The 25,583-nt window shown below is 38.8% G+C and overlaps 1 protein-coding gene across 1 annotated transcript in view; it reads left to right on the top strand.

The window, feature by feature from the left end:
• Positions 1-24,748, top strand: part of PLCXD2 (phosphatidylinositol specific phospholipase C X domain containing 2) — a 42,341-nt gene extending 17,593 nt beyond the window's left edge. The window contains exons 2-4 of the mRNA XM_089512303.1: positions 9,142-9,602; positions 13,042-13,283; positions 18,094-24,748. Of these exons, the coding sequence (XP_089368429.1) occupies positions 9,142-9,602; positions 13,042-13,283; positions 18,094-18,244 (854 nt within the window). The 3' untranslated portion in view covers positions 18,245-24,748. The remainder of the gene's footprint in view (positions 1-9,141; positions 9,603-13,041; positions 13,284-18,093) is intronic.
• Positions 24,749-25,583: the final 835 nt, after the last annotated feature.

The raw sequence follows: 25,583 nt of genomic DNA, 5'->3' as shown, positions 1-25,583 counted from the left end.
TTCAGTTGTGTGCTTTTTCTTTGTCTCCTCTGCAATGGCATCACTAGGGTTGGCGTCATCTGTTGTGCTAATTCATGGTGTCACCCACCCCGTTGTCTTCCTCCTATACCACCCCATACAGAACCCTTAATAATGTTTGCTTTGGAGGGAAGTTGCCAAGGAAGACCAAAACACAAGATTGGAGGAAAAGGCCACAACTTTATTAAACCAAACCATAATAGGGGTAGGGTTGGCCGAAAGCATGAGGTCCAGATCTGGATTATCAATCAACTCCTGGTCACGGCCAAGCTTCAGAATGACATAGGGGCAACGGTAAACGCCCTATTGAAGGCATGCAACCGGACTATCGCATGTTCTTTCTTAAGTCCTTAGTCAATGGGAGATGTTGGCCATAATGGCCACAACACATGCCCTCAGAACTCCTGGGTCCTGAAGGACTCCCGATCCAGTGTTACACAGCCCTGGAAACCATGCCCACCAGATCCAGGACCTAAAAAAGTTGTGACAGTACAGTACCCAAACCAAGGGACGGAGGGTGGGAGAGCCAAGCGAAAATGGCTCCCAGGCAGGCCGCCACATGGCCTTAAATAGGCCAAGCCCCAGAGGAGGCCGGGAAAGATGGAGGCACCGCCTCTCCGGCCTACGAGCCAATAGACTGCACCCAGGAACCAGGGCAGACAATCCAGGACACTTCCACTCCCAAGGGACACTGGGAGATATCGTTTCTTGACACTGAAGAGCGGAAGGCCCGCCTCTTTCTCCTTTCAAGGCCAATGAGAAGGCCGCCCATCCCCTGCAAGGCATGCTGGGGGCACGGGCAGGCACAGGAGAACCCAAAGTGTGGCTCTTTCCGTTGCAGCAGGCCGGACCGGTAAGTCGGGTGGCCTTATTTCTTTTACTAATGTTATTCATAAATCATAGCTCCAGTGTATCACTGAATGTAATGGCAATAGTTGTGACATAAACAACGAGCAAAATTAAAATTATACATTTAAGCTACAGTAGCACAGGCACAGCCTAAATGTATTCATGTGTTTATAGTTTCATGTGGTTAAAATGAAAATTTCATAAAATGTAATATTTTAAAGAAAATTTAAGAATCTTATTTAAAAAAATATATATTTTTAAAAAATATTTTTTAAATAACCTGAGGCCTAGCCTTTTTCCTCCCACTTGACCCTCACCTCACTCACCTCATCTCAGCATTTTAAAGGAATGCAGGCAAACACCACATCCTGTTTCTGCCCAAAAGCAGATGTTTAGTGAGTATTGGCATCACCCTGCATAAAGTGTCACCCAGTACAGATCACAACCCCAGAGTAAGGCCCCTGCTTCTCTCCTGTGCAGATGATTTGACATCAGCTTCCAGACAGCATACCCTCCAAGTGTTCCTATTAGGCAAGGAGAGGGGTGGAAGAATCTTCCCTGTAGTCTCAAGCAAAGGCAAACTGCAGCAGTCTCTCCTATCTTGTGTGTTCTTCCTCATTCATACCTTTGCCATCTTGACCACACTCTGATACTGCTTGGGATAATGGGTCCCAGTTGTTATCTGTGAAATGTTGGAAGGTATGATATAACACAATGCTGTAAGAAAATCCAGGTACAGAATGGACAGGTGATGAGTTTGCAGGTTGTTAGGGAAGGGAGAAAAAGTGTTAATTGCAGAGAAATTGAAGCAACTATTTAAAAAAAAGCTCATTGTCTTAAACAGAAGGGGGAAATCACACACACTTTCTAACCCAGCTGCATCCTTCCACAAGCCCCTCTCACTAACTGTTTTTTTAATGTTTGCCCCAAATGAGCCATAAAGAAAGGACCTGCAAGTCATATTCTGTGTTACTTCTTGATGGTGGTGGTGATTGTCTCTCCTACGCCTAAAATGGCCTAGGGAAGCATGGCCTCATGCCTTTTAGGGAGCAGAATAATTGAGGAATGCTGGGGTACTTAACCTCAAAGGCTTTATGAAGCCATATTATTTCTACCACCACCCAGCTGGTGATCATGCTTACACTCACCTTCTTGATTTCTCCCCTCCTTTTTCATCCTCCCTTCTCAATTCATACTCCACCTTTTCTCCAAAGAAGCTTTCCTCACCTTGATCTAACCCAGCTATACTAATAGTCCAGCTCATCCTAATATTGTGCAGAAAGTTTTTTTAAAAATATCTATCTTCAAATCAGATTATGGCTGTACATTTTGCATTTTTTTCAGGTGATACATATTTTGTTAAAATCTTGGTCCAGACTGCCCCTTTCCAATACACACTTGTCCTCTCTGTGCAGGATGACCAGATGTCCTCCTTTTCCAGGATACATCCTACATTTCAGCCTTCTGTCCAGAAGGAATTCCAACATGCCCTCCATTTTGAGCATGCCTAACAAGCATGAATTTATCTTTGTATGAGTGTTTCTAGCTTTTATTTTGTCATGTCCTACATTTTCCTTGAATGGCCTACATTTTTCAGTTCCTTTTCCTCCTTTGCAGTGAAGACTTTAAGTTAAGTCACCCTGTCTCTGTGGCTTTAATGAACATTTTTTATCTTTGTGATTCTTGTCTTACATGCCCAGACTTTCTCATTCTCAGAATAGAGAGATACAAGCTCCTTTCCTCAGCCTCATATCACATGCCCAAAGGCCCTGAGATTTTGTGCCCTTAAGGCAACTGTGATTTATGAGACATTGAGGAGATGATGAGATAAGGTGACCTCAGGGTTATTAGGTGAACTTCTTAAGAGCCTCGGTTATTAGGTTCTCTACAAGTCACAGGGCAAAAACAGTAAGATTTTGCAAGTGCAGAAAACTGTGTTTGATGTCTGAGAACAACATGCAAGATGTGATTTGGGTCACTGCCACATTGGTTTTGGTTTGATTTGAGTCTGCATTGTGTTTGTTTGTTTGCTTGCTTTGAAGGTTCAGTGCTATGAGGAAATAGGCTCTCATACTTGAAATCTTACCCTATGCAAATAAGAAATGTCATATTTAGTTCATGATCTGCCCATCTGGACAAAATCTATAGCTCAGTAATGGTATATTTGCTTTGTGTGGGAAGGTCTAATTTCCTGACATTTCAAGTATGAGAGCTGAAAAAAATTTATAAAACCTCTGCTTGAGGTTCCAGAGATTCACCAGTAGTCAAGGACAGCATTGATTTAGGTGAACCAATAAGTTTAAGACAGTACCTTATGTCTTCAGCCTGTTCGGCTTTGCGGTTACACTTTTTATCTAAACTGATTTTATACTGAGATGGTAATTTTTTTTAAAAAAGAATATAGTATCATTCACATTGTGTGCTTTTAATACATTGTTAACTCTTTGTAACTATGTAACTATTCATAGGAAAAGATTTTCATCATGAATGTGCAGCATGATATATTTGATTGAAATAATAATTGCTTTTAGAGAAATGTGAAAAACCAGCACTTTTACACCGTTTTCTTCGATTTTCAATTACTGTATAGTATTGTTTGGCTGACAGTGTGCATGATATGCAGGAGTCAGCTGGCTCTAAAAGTCTTCCATGATTTAAAAATAGTTAGCTTTTTCCCCCCAGTGTAACAAATTAGGTAGATTACAGATAGAAAAAGCAATATGCACATAAAGGATTAGCCTCACTTCACACTGAAGGTACTTAGAGTCATGACATGGACCTGCAAATCTTGGTACTTAACCCTGAGCTCTGCCTGATACTAATACTGTTTCCTTCCATTACCAGTGTGAAGTCCTTGTGAAGGATAAGTAGGAACACTACCTTGTTTATGAATTAAAATGGATGCAATTTCACTGGCTTCAGATAAATGTTATGCTGAATCCAGTAAAACAGTCAGCCCTCAGTATCTTCAGGGGATCCACTCTGGATTCCCCTGCAGATATCAAAATCCATGGATGTTTAAGTCCCATTGTCATCAGTGGTGGCAGGCCATGCAGTTGCACCACCATTAGGGACAACAAGATTTCACCACCCCAGTCACCTGGAGCCCGCCTTGCCTCTCTCATGGTGGTGGGCAGCAGGGGGCTGCCTTCTCTTTCTCCTTCTCCTCTTCCTCCTCTTCTTCCTTCTGCCCCCCCCCTCTTCTCCTCCTCACATGATCAGTTGTCAGGGATTCTGAGACTCTGAGTCCAAAACATCTATAGTTCAAAATTTTGAGAACCATTGGTCTAGAAAACTATTAAAGCTAATGTATATTAGGATTGCAATAAGTAACTATTTCAGCACTTAACATACAATTACCATGCCTCTGGGTAAGCCTCAACAGAATGGTTTAAGCAGTGGTTGTCCACTTTTTGTCCTTCAGAAATTTTGAATTGCAGCTCCCAGAAGGCCCTTTTGCTATAGTAATAATTCTTAGAGCTGCAGTCCTAAATAGGAGGATCAAAAAATTGAGAATCATTGTTCATGATTTTTGTGTGCTTCATTTATAGTATTTGTGAGCTAAGGCTGGTTTAGCTTGTTCTGGCTGATCTAGAGTATGAGTAAATCGTTATTTGAGCTCTTTCCTTTCACAGGGTATCATGTTATCTCACAGTCATTCACATTCAGTCCTGCAGAGGCAAAAGAAGAAGACGAAACCTTCTTTGTTTACCTCTTCTGGCTTCAGGCTAAAAAAGCTCTTGCCTTTAAAATATTTATTCTATATGTAGCTGTTTAGTTTCTGAGGCTGAAGTATGTGAAGTACCTTGAAATGGGATAAAAGCAAAGATTCTGTCTGTAAAGCTAAACAACCAAATTTTACAAATTCATCTAGTTAAACAATAATAATGTACTGAACAAACATTATAAAAGTGTAATCCCTCATGATGCTGATGATTGGTTGCATTCTCAGCACACTGATATTTTATTTGTACAGTGTGTAGATCCAGGTAAATTCAATATCTCTAACAAGGTAATCCATTTAAGAACTTAATCTCATTTGCAGCTCAAATTGTGCATGGCAGGAAACGTCACTTTAAAAGAAAAAGAGTATGCACGTGAACACACATGAGATGGCTCCCAAGCACACAAGAGACACAAAATACATGTGTCATGTGTCATAAACACATCATAAGTAAAATAAAGATAAGGAACCTTAGAGCTGATACCAAAATGATTTGGTGATAATAATAATAATAATAAAATTTATTTGTATCCCGCCCCTCTGAGAACAATCGGGGTGGCTAACAAAGTTAAAAATACAAAACATATAAAATCCCTGGTACTTTCCCCTCCTTAAAAAAGTATTAAGTTCAATGCAATATTTAAAAAACAGAACAAAAAACAACAACAAACAAACATACAAGTTAAAAACTGACCAAAAGGTCAACAACATCATACCAACGAGCAACCAGTGGGAGCAGCAGTATCTTTCCCAGACGTTTTTCTAAGGCCGGGTTCTCTATTCCAGGAAGGCCTGCCAGAAGAGATCCGTCTTAACAGCCTTTTTAAAGCTGTCTAAGGATGTAAGTAGACGGATCTCATCCAGCAGGCCGTTCCACAGTCTGGGGGCGACGATGGAAAATGCCCTCTGGGAGGTAGTCGAAAGCCTAGATGTTTGTGGCTGAAGTAGGCCTCTCCCAGAAGAGCGGAGTGAGCGGGGAGGATTATAAGGGAGAAGGCGGTCCCGAAGATAGTTTGGACCCAAGCCATTTAGGGCTTTAAAGGTGATAACCAACACCTTGTACTGGGTCCGGAAGCTAATGGGCAGCCAGTGGAGGGACTTTAGAACCAGGGTAATACGGTCCCTCCTGGATGTTCCAGAAATTACCCTGGCTGCCATATTCTGTACTAGTTGCAGTTTCCGGACCAAGCACGAGGGTAGCCCCATATAGAGCGCATTACAGAAGTCTAGACGTGAGGTTACCAGCGCGTGCACAACAGTCTCAAGATCCCTTACTTCCAGAAAAGGGCGCAGCTGGCATATCAGCCGAAGCTGATAACAGGCGCTCCTGACTGTCGCATTTACCTGGTTTGACATCAGGAGCGACGAGTCAAGGAGCACCCCCAGACTGCGAACGCAGCCCTTGACGGAGAGTGTGACCCCATCCAGGACCGGAGGTTGCAACCCAATTCTTGGTTTCGGGGCCGCTACCGTGAGCACTTCTGTTTTGTCTGGATTCAACCTCAATCTGTTTTTCCTCATCCAGCCCATTACTGCCCAAAGACATTCATTGAAAGAGGAGACGCCATCAGAATTCAAGGCCGACGAACGAGACATGGAGAAATAGATTTGGGTGTCATCGGCGTACTAGTAAAGATGCACATGAGATTAGGTTTCCATACTCGCTTGTTTTCTCTAACATAGTATCTAATATTTCTTCACCAAGATATTAAGGAAACTATGGTCCAATTTACACTGCAAAAATAATCCAGTTGTGACCACTTAAACTACCCTAGCTCAATGCTAGACAATTCTGGGAACTGTAGTTTTGTGAGACATTTAACCTTCTCTATCAGAGTTCTGTTGTCACAATATACTACAATTCCTAAGATTCTCTAGCACTATGCCAGGGCAGTTAAGTGGTGTCAAACTGGATTATTTCTGCAGTGTGTTTTGGACCAATGAAAGAAGACAATGTACAAAACAAGCAAGACAAGATCTACTGTCAAACTGACTGCTTGCTCTGCCTTGTTTGCAGATGCTTTGTCTTGCATAAAATGAGTCTAAGGTTAGCTTTCAGTGCTCATAGTATGAGCCTCTGATCCGCGAAACACCTAGGAAACATTTGTCTAGTAGTCTAATAAAATCCCAAGGGGAGACATACAATTTGATATTTTCAGGGGTCAGCTAAACTAACAGAAGGTATATGTCCACAGGAATGCTTTATCTGAAGCACAGCACATAGACAGAAGGTTTGTGTGTTTTTACCTTCCCCTCAGTCCTTGGAGCATGAGGATGTTCCAGCATTTGGTTTGGTGTCTTACAGAAATTGATCATTGAGTTTTTTGTGGGTTTTTCGGGCTATGTGGCCATGTTCTACATAGCCCAACCCCCCCCCCCAAAAAAAAAAAAAACTATAGATGCCGGCCATGAAAGCCTTCGACTTTACATTGATCATTGAGTTGTTTTTTTAAAAAATTGTATTTTTATATTTGTAGATTTATAAGCTGGGAACATTCCAAAGACTAAAATTGTCCCCTGAAAGGCAATCAGCGTCACTTGATATTTTTTAGTTCATCAAACTCCAAAACCCATCTGATTCAGTCTGCTATCTCCTCATTTTATAGACCACAAACTGTACTGTAGTATTCCATAGCTGAAAAGAAGGGAAGAAAGACATAGCCATCCAAATACTTGCAGGCTATTGAGATCCCCATGGCAATGGATCATTAGCTGTAAAGAGATACTTGCCAGGTTGGACCAGAAATATTCAGCTAGTTTCCTATCCCATATAATGGAGTAGATCATTTTAGTGGTTCCACTTTTCCACTTGCCTTCCACCTTGCCAAACATTATTGTCTTTTCTAACATAAGCACAACAGTCTCCAATTTAGTCTCCTTGGCTTCTAGAGAGAGTTCAAGCTTGATTTACTCTAGGAACCATTGATTTGTCTTTTTAGCAGTCAACAGTATCCATAGAATGCTTCTCCAGAGCCACATTTCACATGGGTTGATTTTCTTCCTATCCACTTTCTTCACTGTCTAACTTTCACAACCATACATAGAAATTGAAAAAATACAATAGTATTCATTCTTAACTTCAGTATTCAGTGATATATCTTGACGCTTGAGGATACTGTCTAGTTTCTTCATGGCTGCCCTTCTAAGCCCTAGTCTTTTTTTTTTTTTTTTTTGATTTCTTGACTGCACCCCCAATTTAGATTAATGACTAAATCAAAGTATAGACAATCTTTCTCTATCTGAAGGTCTGCATTGTTAACTTTAAAATTATGTAAATAACCTGATATCATTATTTTTGTTTTCTTCATATTTATCTCTAAACCTACCTTTTCATTTTCTTCCTCGACTTTCTTCATTCCAAGGCTATAATGCTTTCTGCTTGTAGTATGGTGTGATCTGCATATCTTAAATTGTTAATTTTTCTTCCTTCAATTTTCATACCTCCTTCCTCCAAATCTAATCCTACTTTACATATACAGTCAGCCCTTAGTATCCACAGATTCAGTCATCCATAGATTGAAAATATTTCTTTAAAAAAATTCCAAAAAAGCAAACCTTGATTTCACCATTTTATATAAGGGACACCATTTTACTATGTTACAGTATTTAATGGGGCTTGAACATGCATGAATTTTGGTATCCATGGTGGGTCCAGAAACCAAACCCCAGCGGATACCGAGAATCCACTATATGTTCAGGATACATGTTAAACAGATAGAGTGATAAAATGCAGCCTTGCTTGATCCCATGGCCAATTGGAAACCATTCCATTTATCCATATTCTTTCTTGACAATAGCATCTAGTCCTGGGAACAGGCTATGCATCAAGACAATCAAATGATGTTGTACACTCATTTTTTTAAAAAAAAATGATCCATAGCTTTTCATAATCTGTACAATAAAAGGCTTTATCTATGAAGTACAGGCTGATTTTCTTTTGAAAATTATTTCAATAATTATCACAGAGCGTTTGAGGTATTTTTGTTTTCCTTCCTAGCAGCCATGGTCAAAGATGAGCTTAGCTGCTGGTTCTACTGGGCCATATTCAGAGTGGCCTTTTCTTCACATGCTGTTATAGCTACATATGCAACTATGTGGAATAACTTGGTAGTGCAGTTAACTATGAGCAAAGCAAGTAGACAATCACTACTCTAATCATTATGAATGTTAGAATTCTCTTCCTCCCTTTCTCATTTATCACCCCTTTCAAACCTACCTGTTGGCTTCTGCCCTCTCCATTTACTAGCCAGTGGTAAATGGACAGGGGGATTTCCCTAGAGGACAACATGCTCATTCTGTATCTAGCTGCAGACACATAAACAGGTGTGTGTTTGCTGCCACCACCTCTCCAAAAGCCAGGAAATGGTTATGTTGGGGTGTGTGCAGAAACGAAAAAGTACATTTTAGAGGTATGACTGAGGAGGCAGGATGTAGTTCTGCCATTACAGAAATTTATGTTCCTTATCCTGATGCTGCTGCAATGACAGGACATGCGACAAAAACAGAGTACTTCAAAATAAAACAGTATCTATCACCTTTCTCCACTGTAGGGTCACATGACTCCTTCAGCTACTGGGTTGATGAGAAGTCTCCTGTGGGACCAGATCAAGCTACGGCAATCAAACGGCTAGCCAAAATTTCTTTGGTGAAGAAAATAATGAAGAAATGGTCAGTGACACAAAACTTGACATTCAAGGAGCAGCTTGAGGGTGGTATCCGCTACTTTGACCTCCGTGTATCTTCCAAGCCAGGTGAAGTAGGACAGGAAATCTACTTCATACATGGCTTGTTTGGAATAACAGTATGGGATGGACTGATGGAGATCAACACCTTTCTAACACATCACCCTAAGGAAGTGATTTTCCTAGATTTCAACCATTTCTATGCTATGGATAAGACCCACCATGTGTACCTGATCAGCAGGATCCAAGAAGTGTTTGGATCAAGACTTTGCACAAAGGAATGTGTCGAAGATGTGACACTGCAAAGCCTTTGGGGAAAGCAACAACAGGTAAGGAATAAATTCTCTTTTAAATATATTGGGAACCAAGTTTATATTCTTTGGATAACTGTCAGGAAAGCACAAACATGATTTCCAACACATATGATCTGTCTGCTGTAGATATTTTTATGCTTGCAAAATGAGTTTAAGATGAGTGTTTTACTATCTTACTGTTGGTGAGAATTAAATGAGAGAAAGTGTTTTGGAAGTTAGGATTCTTCATTGCTCCTTTAATTAAAAGCTTATCATCTTTTAAAGTTTGTATGCATTGTTAAGTGGAATTTAAGCTTGAAAAATACTCTGCCTCCTCTTCCTCCAGTGTGATATAGCCCATTCCCATTAGTTCAGGTCAACATGCATAAATAGGAAAAACACCTTTTTGAAGGTGACAACAAAAAATTCTCACACCTCATGAGGAATACAGATGTGCCACCAGTTTTTATAGATTTGATTATTACTCCATCTTGAATTTTGAAAGCAAGAGAAAGTGAGGCAAAAACACTGACTACTACAGTCAAAGCTAGCAACAACCAACTGCACAGTCTTATTTGTTGTGCCTTAAGAACAAAGCTATTTTAAGAAAAGGAGAGCTGAGCTGGTTTAACTGTTTACAGATGGAGAGAATCATTTAAGAGACAAAAGTTCTAAATATTGATCTTCTAGTTTTTCCATTCTATAATAAGTCAGGAATTACTGTATGCCCTTTCAGTACAGTTGGGCTTCATTTGTAATTTTCCCCCTTTCATTCTAATATAAGGAGAAATGTAATTTTATCATTACATAGTTGTAGTTTAATATTTAATTGTGTTATTAATTAATGAGAGCCACCATGACATAGTGGTTTGAGCATTGGACTAGGACCCTAGAGACCAGGGTTCAAATCCTGGCTTGGCCATGGAAACTCACTGGGTGACCTTGAGCAAGTGACACTGTCTCAGCCTCAAAAGATGGCAATGGCAACCCCATTCAGAAGAAACTTGCCAAGAAAATCCCATGATAGTTTCAACTTAGGGTTGCCATAAGTCAAAAATGACTTGAAGGCACACTGCAGCAGCAACATAATTATTAATTAATGCATTCAATACTTAGAATAACAACTATTTTACATTGAATTTAATATGGGACCACTTTGAAACTTTCTCTGACACAAAACATAGGCTCCCTCTGCACTACAGAAATAGTCTGGTTTGACACCACTTTAACTTCCATGGCTCAGTGGTATGGCGTTCTGGGCATTGTCATTTGCTGTGGCACCAGATCAAAGCAAACCAAAGCTCTAGTGCCACAATAAACTACAATGCCTAGGATTCCATAACACTTAAAGCATTGTCAAATTGCAGTCCTGTCTGCTGTAGATATTACAGCAGTTAAAAGCATTGTCAAATTGGATTAATTCTGCAGTGCGGAGGCAGCCATAAATATATTTTGCGGGTTCATGTTTGGTATGGCAAATGGAAATGTTCTGCAATATCCAGTTATCCCACACTTTCTTTTCCTCCTTGTTTATCATGCTTCTAAATTAAAATCCACGTGCTTAGTTCCTGTGAGACACCTGGCTTTTGCTTGCCTTTCCCATCTTAATCATGTCCTGTACACTCTCTGGAAGGAACCCTGGAGATTTGGTCACCTGTACCAGCCACCTCCCTTCTGGAAACTGGCTATTTATCAGCAACACACGTGTATTTCCTGTCTTCGTTTGTTGTATTTTTGTACCCTTTCTCTGAGTAATAAATAGGCAGACACTACCTCCTTGTGGCCACATCTGAATACAGCTGCTCGGGGAATTAAATACATCACTAGGACTGCAATCTAAAAATGCACAACACATAGTTTAAAACAAAGCTGGGGAATAGTTTTTGTGGGTTGTTCAGGCTATGTGGCCATGTTCTAGAAGAGTTTATTCCTGACGTTTCGCCAGCATCTGTGGCTGGCATCCTTCTCTGAAGATGCCACATGGCCACATAGCTCAAAAAACCCACAGAAAACTATGGATGCTGGCCATGAAAGCCTTTGACTTCACAAAGCTGGGGGAAATTACCTTTTTGATTACAAATCCTACATCCCTCAGCCAAGATTCTGGGAGTTGAAGTCCATTTCCCCTCAAAGCTCAGCTTCAAGTACTCCGACCTCTATGGAACTTAGATTCTACCAAGAAAAAGTATTACCTTGCATCCGATAAAGTCCACAAATGTTAATCCAGATAAAGCATCTTTAAACTTTACGGTGCCAGCAAATGCTCTTTTTGTTGTTTTTACCCCAAAACCTTGTTCACAGATTTCACAGGGATGCAGATGATGCTGTCTTCCCTTTGTAATTCTCCTGTGTTTTCTTACTTTTTGTTCCATGTTTTCATTTTCCACTTTTAAAAAAGCAGTTACAGAGGCAAAGTCAGAATAGAGCACAATATCTTTTAATAGGCAGCACTAAAAGCATTATATTAGGCTTCTAAACATCCAAGGGATATAATGCACTAATACGGAATAATAACAATGGTCCAAAAAACACTGCAGAAATAATCCAATTTGAGACCACTTTTACTGCCCATGACCTGTCCCCAGCCCAATTCCTTTCCCTTCTTCCCAGCCTTGATTCATGTTCCAAATTCAGTGTTTAAAATATAGGCTGCATCTGCACTGCAGAAATAATCCAGTTTGAGACTACTTTAACTGCCCTGGCTCAGTGCTAGGGAATCCTGGTAATTGTAGTTTATTGTGGCACCATAGCTCTCTGACAAAGAAGGCTAAATGTCTCACAAAACTACAGTTCCCAGAATTGCCTAGCATTGAGCCAAGACAGCATATGACTGCAGTGTGTTTTGGACCCAGGACAAAAGTCTTGTTTGTAGTCAGCCCAATTACACACAATTCAACTGTGTGAATGCACACCTTTTTGTGGGATATAGTTTTGCTGTCAAGGGCAGGAAAAAGGAATGCACAATGGTGATTCTTTTTGTGAGTGCATTTTTCTCAAACTGGTGAGAGAATGCAGGATAAGAGTATTTCACTGTTCGCAAGTATACTTCAAGAGTGTACTTGGTGGAGTGCACATGGTCAAGATACTGAGCTTCAAATTATTAAATCCCTAGTTCATATCTCAAATATTCTATGATTTCACCAGGGAATCATGTAAAATTTTTGCAGCCTTAATTTTTTTATATTTGTAATATGAAACTACTAATATTTGCCTGTCTTGTAAACTTGGTGTGACAATTAAGGATTGCAAGATAATGTTGTTTAGGATCTTCTGATTGCATTCAGTACAAATCAAACATTGAAGTATCATTCCCTTTGTATAAGTATCATCATAACACCATTTCAAGTCTTTCCTTGCCCAACATTTAGAAAGCAAATTTACTGAATATAGTTCAAATGTGATTCAAATATAAGACAATAATTTAGTTTGGGAAGAGATTTCTGATGCATTTTATTTTTTCTCTTACACTGTTCAGGTTCTTATTTTCTACCATCATCCTCTCTATGAAGAATACCCCATTCTGTGGCCAGGGAATAAAATGCCAGCACCATGGGCAAACACCACTAATGTACATAAACTGCTACAGTTCTTGGAGACCACTCTTGGGGAACGAGAAAAATATGGAACTTTTCATGTTTCTCAAGCTATCCTCACACCAAGGGTCAAAACTATTGCACGGAATCTCATCCGTGGTCTGAAAAACACACTTGTTCACAGGTAAGCTAAAATTTTATCATTTGGCTGGCCCTACATGAAAATGGGTATAGAAATTAAATAAAAATAAATAATAAATAAAAATTTTATTTGTATACCGCCCTTCCAGTGATCAGGGCGGTGAACAACAAATTATAATATAACATGATACATATACATATAACAACAACAATATTAAAACCAATATTAAAACCCCATCAACCAGCTACCATCGCTGTCGAAGGTTGGGGGGAAGACTAACTGGAGCTTGATTCAGGGAACGCTCGCCGGAACAGGAAGGTTTTTAACTCCTTCCTGAACTGAGCCAGGGAGGTGGCTGAGCGGAGCTCTATGGGCAGCGTATTCCAAAGGGCCGGGGCAACGATAGTATTTGACCTCCTTGCTGTGGAGGCAAGTCTAGCCCCCGGGACCCTCAGTAGTTGCTCTTATTATTGTAAGAGATGTTACAGCAGCAAATTGCTGTCACCTATAGACTTTTTCTCTGAAGGCATATATGTTCATGTGTAACACATGAGAATGTTCTAGCAACCATTTTCAATTCCATGGTTAATTGGTCATTGTTTTGAAAAATAACACCACCAATTATGCTACTAAAGGTTGCAGTGCCATTTGTGTTACTGTAGCACTTGACTGGAAATATTGCAGTGTCAAAGAAGACTTCATTTTAACTGAAAAAAATCATACATAGATTGAGGATGAGTTAGGCTGAAGACAAATCAGCAAGGATTTCTGACTCCAAATTATTTAACAATGACAACACCGAAAGTATTCCCCCTTCCTCTTAAAATCATATTAGTGAATTGAAGAAAAGTTTGGAAGCAGGGAGACTAGGAGTAAATTTTGTGGCATGAATCCATGCTCCATTCAATTCTGGCATTCAGACTGTTTCTCGACAGTTTCTTTCTTCAATTAGTTTCTTTAGTTCTGACAGTATGACTTACACCAGGCTCCAGCTGCTGATTCACAGAATCTTCATTTTTTAAGATTCTACAGAAATGAATTCTATCCTTATCTGCTTCTTGGTTATCAAAACTAGGCATGTCTTCTCTGTGCCACAATCACAACTTTTCTCTTCAGCTTTCCAAAGTAGTTTTGCTCTACAGTATTAAGACAGTAGATGGTGCTAAATGCCTTTTCTCTTTCTTAAGAGCAAATGCATTTAGAGACAAGCATTCTGCAGTTTTAAAACAGTTCATAGTGAGCTGTTTGACATGGGTTAGATTACCTTGGAGTTGGAAGTGATCATCATTTGGGGGCTGGCATTAAAACCATGATGATCACCTCTTGGATTATTTTTCATGATGGATTCTTACACTGTCAATGCATTAGACTAAATGGCCCTTGGCCTTCCAACTCTTAAGTTTCTATCCGTCCTTCTATTTTATTTAATATCAAAAAAGTTACAACTGAGGGTTGCCGCCATCACTCCAAATCTCAAATGATACAAAATATGTTTTAATAAAATCTCTTAAAGTTGCACAGTAATTTCTGTCAACCAAGTATTTTTTTTTCTTTGTTCAGGTTTTTGGTCCCTTAGTCTTTATTCCCATCCTCCTATTGTTTGGTTGGAAATTGAAAATGTGACTGTAAACACAAGCCATATGTGCATTAATGGTCCAAGTAATGTTTTGTTTGCACGCATGGAGGCATGTAAGGAGGACTGGAAATGAAAGTGCATGTCAACCTATGTAAGCCATAGCTGCAAAGTTATAGTAGAGCAGGGGTAGGCAACCTTGGGACCGGCCCCAGCCCAGTCCTGCCGCCGATTGCCGCCGGGGCCTTTGCCATCTCGCGCAAGGGGCATGGTGGGGCAATTGTCTATAGAAGCCTCAGAAACATGCATTTATCTTAACATTTTTTAAAAAATCAGCAATTTTTTTCACATGTCCTCCATTTTTTATTTAAAAAGTGCCCTCCATTTGAAAGTTTTGTCCTACATTTGTCCCGGTTTATTTATTTATTTAATTTTAAAAAAATTATTTACTTATTTATTTTTTGGCTTCGGCCCCCCAGTTGTCTGAGGGACAGCAACCCGGCCCCCGGCTCAAAAGGGTTGCCTACCCCTGTACTAGAGAATTAACTTCAGTCCAAAACAAAACCTTTGTGGTTAATATGTATCCGAAATTTTTTAATGTGAATGCAATGCATATTGTTATGAGCATATTAAGATGTAAGATATGAGCAGTGGGGTCCATCTTAGATTTGTATTAGAATAAATGTAGGGCTGGTGATATTAAAACATTATTTAGGATGATGTAAAGAAAAGTAGTTTATGAAGCATTCCACCCCCACCCCCCCCCGGCCAAAAAAAAAGGTGTCTGGCAAACTGGGGGCACAGCCATTACCATGGCAAATGAGATTCAATGTAAGCAGGTGTAAGGCAGAAGCAGTTGTGAAATGAAAATACATAAAGTGATGCATATTAGGCCGTGTGTGTGTGTGTGTGTGTGTGTGTGTGTGAATGAACTTCATATAAACACTAGTGGGATCCAACCTGGCAGCATCTGACAAAGAAACAGATATTAGGGGTTTGATCAATAGCAGAAAAAGAAAGGGATCTTATATTTGTAGCATAGGAAAGGGCAACCAAATGATAAAGATACAGAATCAAATCTCCTATGAGAAAGCTTACACAAGCTGAAAATATGATAACAGGTGCATTCAGTTGGAAATGTTGTTGGATTGCAACTCCCATCAGCCATAACCAATACAGCCAATAGTGAGGGCTGATACAAGTAGCAATCCAACAATCTGGAGAGCCATTCATTCCTCTTCCTTGATTTGGACTAAGATGGCACTTTAAAAAACAAAACTTGCATTCAGATTTTACACTGACCAACTCAAGCACATACTTAGAAGTTCTTCTTTATGTTCTCTGTGACTCACATATATGGGCCATTGTGTACCTGTGTAGAGGTCTTCAGAAGTTTCTAGAGCTATATTTTAGTATCTATCAAATATATATCACCCGTATACTTTTTTTAAAAAGCTAAGGTTATGGTGCACCTCTTCAGACCCGTGAAATCCTGTGATCTTCACCTACTCTCCAGGAAAACAGATTTCCTTTTATTTATAGTGCCAGCCAATTGGCAGCATTCTGGATGGACCCACCTTAATTTCATTTCATAGGGTCAAGGTGGTCCTCTCTACTGGTACCTCTTTCCTCCCTAAGATTCCCACTCTCCATCTTAATTAGTCATTGGTGGTTCCAACCTGCATGCAATCCCATTTTCTAACCTTGGGTATGCCCTTCATACCTCAGACATCAGGTGGGTGCTCCTGCTCTGTACTTATTGGACAAAGCATCTGTTCATCACCTACAGCACTTATAAGAAAAAGATGGCTATCTCATGTCAGGGTTTCTCCTACTGGGTGGTGAACGCTATCCGCTTTATGTACTCCCTTGCTGGGAAACCTTTTCCACAACTCACTTGACTCAGGCAGCAACCACTTCATCAACATATCTCAGAGGAATTCCTCTCCTGGAACCCTGCTTCACAGATAAATGGTTACAGCCATCTATGTTCCTGTCTCATTACTGAGGATGCTTCGTCCTGAGCCGATAAGGTTTTGGTAGAATGGTTCTGTCATCAGTCCTGGCATAACCCACCATCTTCAGTGAGTTTAGCTTGGTATAATCCCATACATGTGACTCACAGAGCTACAAAGAAGAAGAACAACTTGCCTACCTATAACTGTGGTTCTTCAAGTGGTCATTTGTGAACTTATACAACCCATCCTCCTTTCATGCCATTCCTTTCTCCAGCCTTCCAAATGGCAGTCTTGGAACTGAGTTTCAGCAGGAATGCATGGTTTATATGCGTGCAGGTGAGGGGGTGGGTTACTGCCAAAATGCAGCTCTAGAAGCTTCTGAAGATCTCCATGCAGGTAAACAATGACCCACATGTGTAAGTTCACAGATGACCACTAGAAAAGCCACAGACATAGGTAGACAACCTGCTTTTCTCTGCAGACGCATGACCATATGCTTGTCTGTTCCAACTCATGCCTTTTCATCATAAGCATGTTGAATGTGTGACAACATTTCCTGCAATTTGCAATGGCAGTAGAATGAAGTTCTGACCTTTGATCATTAAAGTGCTGGATATTTTAAGCAAGAATGCAAAAATGGTGCACAAAAATAAAAGGAATTAATTCAGAAGCATATATATAGCCTTTCATTCTCTTTGCAACCACATGTTCCTAAAAGTGTCATCATGAAAAACATATAAAGCAAGTTTCAAAACATTTGCGTATCTCCTTCCCCCACTCACATCTTGATAATTCTGATGTCTTAATTTTGTATTTGGATCTGATTGGCCTCCCTCTCCTAGCTATGAGTAGAACCTTTTACAATATGACACATTTATTAACTGGCTGCTACTCTAATTTCCCAAAATGTCAGCTCTTTAACAACACAATTGGTTGACCCAAAGGATCTCTCCAGTTTACCAAATATCTCCTTATATAAATGGAAAGAGCTTGGATCCAGAGGAAACCTTGATAAATAGAATTGGGAGGATGGTGATTTTCGCTCTTTCCCCCGAAGTCATCTGGGTCACCAACCATGATGAAACAAGCTTAGGAGGAAAGCATAGAGAGGTGCAGGGAGAAGGGAAAAGCCAAGCCCCCAAAACAGTTGGTTTTGTGAGGTGAATTCCATAGAGAAGGATTTGGTTCCAAACTAACATGAGTTAAATTTATTAGAATTTTGTATGATGCTTATTATTAATCAACATGCTGTTTATGAAATGCAGTTTGCCTCAAGCACTTGGCAATGGATGCATTACATTCTCTTTTCTTTTCCCTTTAGGAATCTGCCTTTTATTCTGAACTGGGTGAAGTCACAGAAACCAGGCATCATGGGCGTTAACATAATTACATCAGATTTTGTGGAGCTAGTGGACTTTGCTGCTACTGTAATTTCACTGAATAAGCTCCTTTTAGAAGACCATAAATCCTGACTTTTTAAAGGCTTTCTTGCTCTCATCTAAATTTCACCTTGCCCCTATTCGGTGGGGAAATGGTTTCTAGACCTATCAACAGCTTTATAGCTCAAACATTCAGTCTCCATGCACCATTTCTTTTCTGTCTTACATGGGTTAAAGACACCAAAAAACATACATTACTTTGGCATGCCCAGGTCCAAACTGTTCTGTGCAGCATGACTTTCTCTTGCACTAGGCTGCACATATGGCTGTTCTGCCTGACTCCGCTCAGACACACAGGATATGATGTTGGCCAGCCAACTTGGAGGCTGGACACTTCAGCACATGTAAATAATTAGCAGAGGCCTCGTGGTGGATTTGTTGAGCATGTACATTCTATCTTTTGTGAAACCCAGGACTGAAACTCCCGAATAGTTATGGACATTTAAGCACAAGTTTACTAGATGACTCAAAAGATTTCGTCTGCTGGCTACATCAGTCAGACATGTATGCTGTTCTCTTCCCTTGTACTGTATTGTACATTAAGCTACCTCAGACAGTTTTTAAAGAAACAGCAACTGTATTGTCCATTGTGACCTACTGTAAATATAATACTGTGTGTGAGTTTAAAGAGTTCACTGTGATATATGAATTATGCTTTTAAGCCTCCATTAGCTTTTACTTGAAGTTACGTTTTAATTTATTATGAAAGTTGGCAAATTGAATCTAATGAAGCAGAAGGATGGGTGTTTTTAATGCAATAAAATGTATTTTGTATAAATGTTGTTAAATTGTGGAGAATCACTTCTGAGAAGTAGGAAACAATGTTAATATACCTTTGTGCTGATTCTGATATAATGTATTTATTGGATATTGTAATATCTACAGAAGAATATGATCAGAAAATGGCATACCAAACTGCAAAATGTTTGTGGATTTTGCAGGAAATTTTGATGGAATAATTCCCAAATTGCATGGGAGGGCGTATGTGTGTGTGGTGACAGCTCATCACTTCCGATGAAAAAATAAGTATGCATTTACTTCTATAAACTGAAACAGTAAGAATAATTTTAAAGGACTCAAGATACTTTAAATAATCCAACAAGTTAAAACAAAAGACGTTAGAAACATTTAAAACAACCTAAGATAATGTAAAGCCATGCACATATGCAGGCTTGGATTAAATCACCTGATCCCAAAGACTCCAACAAAAGAGCATGTTTTATTTGGCACCAGTCTGACCTCCAAAGGGAAGATATTCCATAACTATGCCCTCCTACAGTGTATTGCCCCCTCAGTTTCAGGCAGGCATATACAAAAAGAGAGGCTCAAGTCCCAAGCCATTTATGTCTTCAAATATTTTTATCAGCACCTTGACTGGCAAAGTGTTGGCAACCACTGCAAAAGCTGTGGCCTTTTTCTGAATATGGGCAATTCTTATACCTTCTGAAAGTAAATCTTGCTAGGTGTCAGACTGACTTGTGATTTAATTCAGACGAGAGTATTGCCTGCCCATCAGAAGATGCATCTCAGGAATGCATCTGAGGAAGTAGATTTAGGAATTCCAAATGCATCTGAGAAAGTAGACTGAAATCTACGAAAGCTCATGCTACCAACTTCTTTCTTTCTTAAATTAGTCTCAAAGGTGCTACAAGATCTCTCTCCATACTGATCCTACAGGCTAATATGGCTATATTTTTTTTAATTCTGCCCATCAAAAGGATGAAAAACAGTGAACAAGTATGGAAAGGGCAGCAATTTAGTCTCCTGCTCATGTGATCTTTCATTTCAATACGAAGTGTACATTCTTCTGTGGATATTTTTTCCATGGTTCTTTGTTTTACAAAAGTTTGCTTGTTTTATTATATAGAACAGGACACAGCAGCTGTTTCAGTGGGCCAGGCTTTCTATGGGTGAGGAGGGAGTCAACATCACCCTCCCAATATTTCATCCAAATTTTTGCCAGTGTTTCTAACTCTGAGAATTTAGTTACCCAATATCCAACATATATGTTACTTTATTTTCTGTTTACATACACGTTTGTGCAATATGTGATAATGTTTCTATTTCAATTTTGTACTTGCAGAGGGAGCATTTACTGTACTATGCTAACTTCCTATTTGGAAGGTTTTCACTTGGCATTTATAACAATTAGTTGTATCAGTATGTATGCATAGTTTTAATGGAATATCGGGGGGAAACAGATTTGCTGAAACCAGTTTCAGCTTTGTTTCAAGTTTGCCAGTAAGCAGAGATGACCTGCTGGCCCCCTCAAAAATATCCAGGTTTCAATTATGGTAGTTTGAATTTTCTATGATGCCTATTCTTGATGTTAGGAATTGAGCCCAGCCAGAATGAAGTAGGATTCAACAGGAAATAAAGGTTGAATTTGTCTCTCTAAAGGGCTGCATTTCACAGGTCTATACAGAGCCTGGAATTTGTTAATGTATGAGTCTACCTCTAGAGGGAATTACTGGGCTTAAATAGTTTGTCTAAGATAATGTAAGATTTTCAGGTGCTTTTCTTCCTCCCCTCCCCCCCCCCCCCCATTTCTTCTATATTTTTTATAACAGTTTTTTCTTTGTTTTCTTTTACTAAAGTAGCAACAATTGATTTTTAAAACTTTTGGTTGAGTATACAGTGTAGCAATGAAATATGATACTAAGAACATTTTCCTGGAACTGGAATATTAGTACAACAAGACTGTGCATATAGTTGATAGTTTTGGCTTTAGCAAAGAGAAACAAATTGATGGTTGTTTCAGACAAGACTTTGAGATCATAGAATACTTGGGAGGGACAGCAAGGGCCAACCCATTGCCATGCAGGAACACAAAACTATATCACTCTAAAGTGATGGCTCTGTTTAAGGAGTGTGCCACATCCTCCAAGGTAATCTGTTCCAGTGATTAATGGAACTTACTATCAAAAATGTTTCCTGATTTTTAAATATATTATTCCTTTCTTCTCATTTGAATCCACTGTTTTACATCATAGTTTCTGAAGCATCAGAAAACAAGCTTGTTACAACTGCTACACAGCCTTTCAAATATCCCAGGTTCAAAATTCCAAACTAACTGCTCCTAGCGATCTCCATTTATGAGATGGAGGGGAAATTGTTATTATAGATCTCAGGATGATGGAGAATATTATTGGCACAATCACACAAGTCCCCTTGTGATAAGCAACTCCTATGGCCACATTAGCCTCTTACTTATACTATTCATAGAGTGATTCATAGGTTGAGATAGTCATACCTGAGTCAAACCTCTGGGTTGACTATCTGGTCTGATTGGTGGAACTCACCTTTTCATAGAAATACAGAGACCTGAGGAAGATAGCTCACATGGTGTGACTGAAACGATTGGAATGCCCTACTTGTGTCTGCAGAGAGACAGTGGCTGAAAGAACCGTTAATAATTGATTCTTGATGGATATACAAACTTGTTTCAATACAGAGTTAAGACAAATCAGAAGTGTAGCCTGCAGGCTCAAAGAAAAGCAGTTTGTTATTGATGTTGTCTAAAAGAAGATAAAGAAAGCCACCATGGTCTAGTGGTTTGAGTGTTGGACTAGGACATTGGGAGACCATGGTTCAAATCTCCAGTCAGCCATGAAAACCCACTGGGTAACTTTGGACAAGTCACACTCTCTCATCCTCAGAGGAAGGCACACTCCCTCTGAACAAATCTTGCCAAGAAAAAGATGTGATTTTATTAGGGTCGCCGTAAGTCAGTAATGATTTGAAAACACACAACAAAAGAAGATAAATACTGGATATTTATCTTACATTTCCCTTAAACTCAAGTCTGACAATAAAAATCAAAAGCAAAATATATCTTAAAATAATTTTTAGTTTACGTGCTGCTAAGGGAAGCAAAAAACAAATGATAAAAATTGAAGTTATGTGAAATACTTTAATAATTACATGATTCTTTTGCCTGTTTGCCAAGGCAAGTAAAGCTCATGCAATACATTATACAGTATGGTGCTATGTCTCATTGCAACTTCCATTTAATAGAGTCCCCACATGGTGTGTGTGTGTTTTAACAATATCTACTATTGTAGATAGTGAATATTTCCTTTGGCTATTTTGTCAATGTAGTCTGAGGTGGTACATGACAACCATCTGAAGAAAGAGGCTTAAAATTAAATTTGCCATTTCTTGTGAGAAACTGAATCAGAATTATATGAGATAATCTTTTTGTGACAACTTTATGTTGAAATGTCACTTGAAAATATCCATTCAGGCTGTGTTAGATTTTTAGAGGAAAAGGTCTCTATAACAGTGGAACAGCCACTGTGAAAGTTCTTTGGTGTCAGTATCTTTTGAACTTGATGTATTATGAATTATGTATTATGCTGTTGGTGATCACAAGATTAGGAACTGATATAAGAGGGGGTCATTTCTGGGTTACAAAGGATACAATCTGATTAGTGTGGCTGGATCAGTATTCTTTGGAGAATCCATCTATCACTTTCTTTTTATCCTGCTTTTCTCCCAGACTGGGTCTCAAGGCAGCTTACTGTAACATTTACTACAACTTTGTAAACAAAGTTGATTCAAACAGGCAGAATCCTGATGAATTGTCAGTTGTAATGTAACTACCTAAGTGCACATATGTATAGCAAAGCATTTGGGTAAAGGAAGACTTTTGAGGATTTTGTGGACTAAATGGATTAGCCTGATTAAAACCCACATCTACCCCAACAGTTTGTGTGTTTGTATGAAGTTGCACTTTGTGGAACAAGAGCCACTTACAGTTTGTGATGTATAGGTTGTAGCCTTATGACAGACATTTCATAAGCAAAGGTATCAATTGTGCAAACTATGAAGTCTCATTACATCCGAATTTATGAAGCTGTTATGAACCAAAGACTGGGATTCCCTGTGCAATTTAATATTGGTAGAGACAACAATTTGTGGCACAAATATACCTTTTAAAACTGTTAACTTGGCTTTTGTTCATTATTTCATTATATTTTATGTAAATCATATTTGAAATTATTATAAGATATTTGAAATTCTTATAGGATATTTGAAATATTGTTTTTAATAAACTAGAAATACTATTATTCTTCTATATGCAATGCTTAGCAGGCTTCCTGGCAAAGTTAAGGTCTCCTGCATTATGGATGACAGCACATTGGATTTATCCATCTTAATTAGCATAAATAGGCTGATGACCAAACTGATGGATAACCAGAGACTTATCAATGGAACTGAGTTGTCTTTTGTATCCTAGGATCTCCCTTCAGCCTTGAGATTATGTCAGCTATCAGAGTTTCAGGTGGAAGTGAAAGAGAGCTAGCAACATTTGAATTCCAAAACAGATAGAAGGCATGGATTTGGAGGAAATATTACATGGATCAAAAGTGAAGCGTCTTGTGCTGCAGGGCATTTCTTTGGATAGCTAATCTGCTGTCTGCATTAGGAATGCTTCTACTATGTTCAGCAACACAGAACTCTCTACAGGTGCTCTTATCAACAGGAAACCAAACTAGACTAATAGGGAGTACTATGTAATGAGTCTTGCCAAAGCCAAGTCATTCCCTCAGGTTGGCATTATCCAATTATTTGCAAATGGCAGATAGGAAATTGATTTCAGTGACTCAGACACTAATCAACTTTGTCTCTCTGGTATTAGTACAATAATGAAAGAGTGCTTTGCTTTTGTTTAGCATAAAGAAAAGCCCTCCAAAGTTTATCAGTTATCCACTACATAATTTCTGCAGTATCTGTTTAGGTAGAAGAACTGTGAGGGGATGTGACATTCATCTGCTTCAGATGATGTAGGGGCACAGGATCTAATGCTACTAAACAGTGAAGTTTCCTCATAATTACTCCTCTTACCTTTACAGTATGTGTATATCTAAATACAGTACTCATGTGTTTCCCCCTAGGAAATTAAACCACAAATATCCCAGCAAAACACTCTGTAGTTATCAGGTTAATGCCAGAAAAAAAATAAGATAAATGTTTTGTTTTTCACAGTTTGCCTAATTTTTTTTCTAGGAATAACGTACAGTCAATATTTCTGATTCTATTTGCAATTAACCATTACAAGTATATCTGAATAAGTATACTAGAATGACCTTTATTTATTGTCTATTTATTTTCTATGTGACTTGTCTTTATACTAAGTACATTGTTTCAGTCAGATGTCTTGTATTTTATATAACTTTTTATTATCCTCCTATGTAAAAGTATACATTTCATTTTAAGAATGCTGATCCCCACTCCCACCCCATCACCAAGTCTTTTGGTCACTGTATGTTCTACTTTAACCTTTTTGAATATTGTAAAACCTGGATACCTCATTTTATTTATGCACATAAAATTTTGGGGTAACATCTGTTTTTCAGATTTACCCAGTGTTTTGTTTCTAATTATGAAATTTCTAGCTTTAGATATGAGGATGCAGCCTGGATGAATAAAATAGAATTATTCTATTAATTATTTTGATACTCAAAAAGTTACATAATGGTTGTTTTAGAATACTTGAAAGTTTCTCTTTGTGCTTTTGCTTTTTGTGACATCTTGCAGAAAATTGTAGAAAATCTTCTTTTGGTGATTTATATTATATTCTGTGACAATAAAAGCAAATGATTTCAGACTAAAAAGAAGTTCATTTTTTATAATGCAAAGTTCTGTTTTGCCTAAAGATTTTACAGCACAAATATGCAACTGGATACTGTTACTACTGTGAAATCAAAGACTTTCATGGCCAGCATCTATAGTTTATTTGTGGGTTTTTCAGGCTATGTGGCCAAGTTCTAGATAAGTTTATTCCTGACGTTTCACCAGCATCTGTGGCTGGCATTCTCTGAAGATGCCAGCCACAGATGCTGGCGAAACTTTAGGAATAAACTTCTCTAGAACATGGCCACATAGCCCGAAAAACCTACAAAAAATCTGTTACTGTTGTCTAAACTATGCAAAACTCAGCTTTTCTGTCTTTGAATCTGGAACATTCGAATCATTGCAGATTTTTATTTCACCACTGTTTGGAATCCCTGTAATTTTCTTTAATAAAAGCTGTTAAATTCAACTTACAAATAATATTGGTCAGTCCTTTGTGGCAGTTGGGGAGGGGGGCTTCCTTCTATCTCAGTAAATTCCTTTGCATTTGTAGAATTAGCATGGCAAGATGGACAGAAAGTGTTTCCTGTAAAAACAGAGTAAATAAAATAATACTTCTAGGATAGCTTTGTTGCTGGCCATGCTTGCTGTTAGCTACAGAGATATTATTCTTTACTTTGTTGTATTCAAACAGAGTTAAGCCTGAAGTCTTTCAGGGGTGAACAGGGCAAAACTGGTAAAGGACAGAGCACAGAAATTGAGTGCCCCAAGGAATCAACATCTTGTCTTTGTG

Source organism: Sceloporus occidentalis, unplaced genomic scaffold, assembly GCF_023333645.1.
Source record: "Sceloporus occidentalis isolate IW3139 unplaced genomic scaffold, rSceOcc1.0.p SCAF_2, whole genome shotgun sequence".
NCBI lineage: Eukaryota > Metazoa > Chordata > Lepidosauria > Squamata > Phrynosomatidae > Sceloporus > Sceloporus occidentalis.
This window is presented reverse-complemented; position numbering and strand designations above follow the sequence as displayed.